This window comes from Sorex araneus, chromosome 3 (assembly GCF_027595985.1).
Source record: "Sorex araneus isolate mSorAra2 chromosome 3, mSorAra2.pri, whole genome shotgun sequence".
NCBI classification, from domain to species: Eukaryota; Metazoa; Chordata; class Mammalia; order Eulipotyphla; family Soricidae; genus Sorex; species Sorex araneus.
Genome location: NC_073304.1, coordinates 103,995,970 through 104,000,935, shown reverse-complemented (window position 1 = coordinate 104,000,935; position 4,966 = coordinate 103,995,970). Strand labels below are relative to the sequence as shown.

The following is a 4,966-nucleotide window of genomic DNA, read 5'->3' as shown; positions in this document are numbered from 1 at the left end:
GGGGAATGAAGTGGTTGAAATACCCCAGTTCCAACAATAGTAGGGGGGTAGGGATGAAGGTCAGGGGGTGTCTGGGTGTCTGGGTTTGCAGCAAGTTTTCATCCATCAGTACCCACAGCCCTTATGCATTGGGGGTGACATGACTGGCAGCCCTGGCAGGACTGTGGTATGGAGACTCAGTATATTAGTCCCTGCAGAACTGGGCACGATGAAGGGAATAAGAAAAGGCCAGGGCTTCCGAGCCGAGAGGTCAGCTCGTTGCCTGGCTAGGGGAACAGGGAGAGCTCTGTCGGGAGGTGGGTGGGGACTCGGGAGAGCATGTATCTGTGGCATGCACACGGACACATGTGTGGAAAGGTCCCCTGATGGACATGACACCCAAAGGGTGAGATTGCATGGGGCCACATGTCCAGACACTTCTGATGGCGGAGAGCTGCCTTATGGGGCAGGGACTCTGGCCCACAGTTCCAGGCAGAAGCAGGGGTTGGGTCGCAGGATAGGTAAGGAGTCTCATGGTTTTCATGCTTTGAGTAAAACGGGAAACACGATGTCAATTTGGGTGCAGCCTCATTCTTTTCAAACTGATATCCAGTTGTGATGACACCATCTTGAGGCCCTTTTATCTTTCTGAACTGGTGGGACTCTGATAGATGTAAGATATTCTCCCCAAATCCAGTGGAATCCAAAGTTAGGGCCACACTTGGGAGTGATAGTTCTGACAGCCTCCTCCAGCTCAGCCTCTGGGTCTCGCTGTGCTGGAAATAGATTCACACAGTGGTTAGAAAAGAGAAGAGGAAATAAAGGAAACGTCCATGGAGGGGTGGCATTGGTGTGGTCTGCAGAGTTGGGAGGGGAGGGGTAGTTATGGCAGGGTCTTCAGTGGAAACATAAACCTGTCAGGGAAGCTCCAGTGCCCTGTGTGGGGCGGGGGCGGGGGGAGTTGGGGAGCAGTAAGTCACATTCACCAGGACATGCTGAGATGGGTTCCTGACCTTGAGGTTCCTCCACACGTACCTGGAGCTGCTAATGTGGGCTTAGGGACCTGATGCAGGTGGCAATGACAGGAATGTGCCTAAGAACACTTAGAGAGGAGAGCAGGGGGCACCATGAATGGATGCAGAGGACACAAGGGAACTTCTGAGGGTCAGAATGGCTCCCACACTTGAGGTAGGAGCAGAATTGGGCAGGTCTAGGTATAAAGGGTGACATTAGGTCACTGCAACTCCCCCCACCCCCCGTGCCTACCCCCATGGAACCCTGCCCAGAAATCCTGGCGTCTGAAGGGGGAGACTCCCCTGTTAACACTGGGGCAGAAAAGGGGGCTGTTTCCTGATCAGGCAACTACCCAGGGAAGCCACGTGTCCCAATGCAGAGCTTTAGCACCCCTCATGTTCGTGGCTTCTCTGTATCCTTAGTGTTGGTTTCTAGCCAACCATGTTTCACTGATCAAAGTAATATGCCTGTGCACAGAGCATGCTCCATCACCATTGGACTGCCTTTGCCCGAGGACACCAAGATTGGCCCCTGTGAAGCACAGGCCAAAGCAGCCAAGTGCAGCTGGGGGTTGCTGTGTGCAGTAACTGGAGCAGCAACACCGGGAGAGAGCTATCTCCTGGCCTTCCTGACTCCTGGGTTCCTGACTGCCAGAGTTTGGGTGGGGCTCAGTTGTACACAGAGAGTGAGACTATGATGAGAAGGTGCTGACTAGCAGAGAGCTCACAAGGAATTGGGAGGCTGTAGTCAGAAAATTTTAGAAGAAAATAAATTACAATGACCAATCTAATATATCATTCAAATGTGTCTTGGTTCAGAACACTGGCCATGTTTTATGACTACAACAGTTTATTGAAGATTTAGACAAGGAAGACAGGTGGGGCACTGTAGATTCCACTATAGGATACAAGGTGTTTCAGAAAGGATTCTGGGGCTCCCGGGGGCGTGATCAAAGCAGGTCCTGTGGTTTGTGATGGAGCGTCCAGGGGAGGGGCCCTGGGTGGCACAGGCAGGGTGTCAGTTGGCCTCTTGGCTGCTTCAGCATCGCCTGGGAAATATGCTTAGCTCAAGAGAGGCCCCTTCAGGTGGGTTCTGGTCGGATCTCTGCACTCAACCTTCCCTTTCCCAATACCCCTTCAGGGCCATGTGTGGGGGGCCATGGCCCCTGGGAACAGAAGCCACGTGACGGAGTTCATTATCCTGGGCTTCCCACAGCTGCAGGGTGTTCAGGTGTACCTGTTTCTCCTGCTGCTTCTCATCTATCTCACCACCATTGTGGGCAACCTGCTTATCTTCCTGGTGGTCCGCCTGGATGCCAGGCTGCACACACCCATGTACCACTTTGTCAGCGTGCTCTCGCTGCTCGAGCTGGGCTACACAGCAGCCACCATCCCCAAGATGCTGGCCAACCTGCTCAGTGAGAAAAAGACCATCTCCTTCTCGGGATGCCTCCTGCAGATCTACTTCTTCCACTCCCTCGGGGCCACTGAGTGCTACCTGCTCACTGCCATGGCCTACGACCGCTACCTGGCCATCTGTCGACCCCTGCACTACCCAACGCTCATGACATCCCAGCGCTGTGCGAGGATCGCAGCTGGTTGCTGGCTGGGTGGGCTGGCAGGGCCAGTGGTGGAAATCTCCCTGGTGTCGCGCCTGCCCTTCTGTGGCCCTAACCACATTCACCACATCTTCTGCGACTTCCCCCCAGTGCTGAGCCTGGCCTGCACTGACACGTCCATCAATGTGCTGGTGGACTTTGTGATCAACTCCTGCAAGATCCTGGCCACCTTCCTGCTGATCCTGAGCTCCTATGCACACATCCTGCGCACGGTGCTGCGGATGCCGTCAGCAGCTGGCCGGCGCAAGGCCTTCTCCACCTGTGCCTCACACCTGACTGTGGTCATCATCTTCTACTCCAGCATTCTATTCATGTACGTGCGCCTCAAGAAGAGCTACTCGCTGGACTATGACCGCGCACTGGCCGTGGTCTACTCAGTGCTCACGCCCTTCCTCAACCCCTTCATCTACAGTCTGCGGAACAAGGAGCTCAAGGAGGCTGTGAGGCGGCAGCTCAGGAGGATAGGGGTGATGAGATGAGGGTGTGGGGGCCTGGAGAGTGGGGCAGGGCCTTCTCCAGGGGACAGTGCACTTTGATGGAAGAATGGGTGTTTATAGCTGAGCCTGTGTCTGTGACCTCTGCAGTCCCTTTACCTGTGTGTGTCCTCTTACCTGTGTGCTGCTCCTGTGTTGGTGTCCGGTCACCTGTGCATGACACCACCTGATGTAGGGTATTGATTCTACATGTCAGATGTTTGTGATCATACTACGGCCTTGGTTGAATCTTAGCCTTACCTAACACATACATGTATATTTTCCTATCAACTTGTTTCCATCTAAATAAATATACTTATCTTTTTAAACTATAATTTTTGTCAAATAAAATTTAAAACTCTTTTCATGTTCATTTGTAGCATCTGATGCCTATCCATCATTTGTGGGGTAAATCAGTAAACATGGGTATAGTGCAGGAAAGAAGAATTTTTTTTTTTTTGTGTGTGTGTGTGTGTCTTTTGGACCACATCTGGAAGTGCTCACGGATTACATCTGGCTCTGTGGCTCTGTGCACAGGGCTCACTCCTGGCCGTGGTCAGGGGAATATCTATGGTGTCAGGGATAGAACCCAGGTTGGCCAAAAGCAAGGCGACCACCTTACCTGCTGTACTATCTCTGACCCGAAGCAAGTTTTTTGTCATTGTATTTGGACTGCAATACTAGTCTATTCTTCTGTCTGCTAATTAACTTATCTTCAGAAAGAAATGTGAACTCTATGAGTCTAAATTTTATTATTTATTAAAATATTTCTATGCAGATTGTTTCGAAAATTTGTTTTTAAGCACAGTGTGAGAACAAGTACAACTGATAGTAAAAAATCTTTCAATTTTTAATATACATTTTGTTTGTGCCATATCTGTCGCTATTGCTCTGAGAATTAGGAAAATATTCAGGAAAATATACTTAAGCAAAGATATTCAATATGTTTTTCCCTGAAGGAAAGGGGTCAATCCCTTGTCAGGGTGGGATGTGGTGGTGGGGCACTTTAATGTTAGCTGCTGTTGGAGATTAATCTTGTATCTGAACGCCCTCTTTAAGTAGAGGATCAAATGTGGACCATAACAAAACACTCCTTTCTTTCTTTTCTCTTTCTTTCTTCCTTCCTTCCTTCCTTCCTTCCTTCCTTCCTTCCTTCCTTCCTTCCTTCCTTCCTTCCTTCCTTCCTTCCTTCCTTCCTTCCTTCCTTCCTCCCTCCCTTCCTTCTCTTTCTTTCTTTCCTTCCTTCCTTTCTTTCTTTCTTTCTTTCTTTCTTTCTTTCTTTCTTTCTTTCTTTCTTTCTTTCTTTCTTTCTTTCTTTCTTTCTTTCTTTCTTTCTTTCTTTCTTTCTTTCTTTCTTTCTTTCTTTCTTTCTTCCTTCCTTCCTTCCTTCCTTCCTTCCTTCCTTCCTTCCTTCCTTCTTTCTTTCTTTCTTTCTTTCTTTCTTTCTTTCTTTCTTTCTTTCTTTCTTTCTTTCTTTCTTTCTTTCTTTCTTTCTTTCTCTCTTTCTTTCTCTCTCTCTCTTTTTTTCTCTCTCTTTCTTTTTGTCTTTTTCTTTCTTTCTTTCTTTTCTTTCTTTCTTTCTTTCTTCTTCTTTCTTTCTTTCTTTCTTTCTTTCTTTCTTCTTTCTTTCTTTCTTTCTTTCTCTCTTTCTTTCTTTCCTTCTTTTATTATAGAATTACAGTGAGATAGACAATTGTAACGTTGTTCATGATTTGGTTTCAGTCATACAATATTCCAACACTGGTCCCTTCAAGAGTGTACATTTCCCACCACCACCAATGTCCTCAGCTTCCCTCCCCACCCCTCGCCTGCCTCTATGACAGGCAATATTTCTCTCTCTCTCTCTCTCTCTCTCTCTCTCTCTCTGTGTCTCTCTCTGTCT

General features: G+C 48.6%; 1 protein-coding gene across 1 annotated transcript; it reads left to right on the top strand.

The window, feature by feature from the left end:
* The first annotated feature begins 2,151 nt into the window (after positions 1-2,151).
* LOC101557262 (olfactory receptor 6N1) lies at positions 2,152-3,090 on the top strand. The gene has a single exon (XM_004611705.2). The coding sequence runs from the start codon at positions 2,152-2,154 to the stop codon at positions 3,088-3,090; it is 939 nt and encodes a 312-aa protein (XP_004611762.2).
* The last annotated feature ends 1,876 nt before the right edge of the window (positions 3,091-4,966 follow it).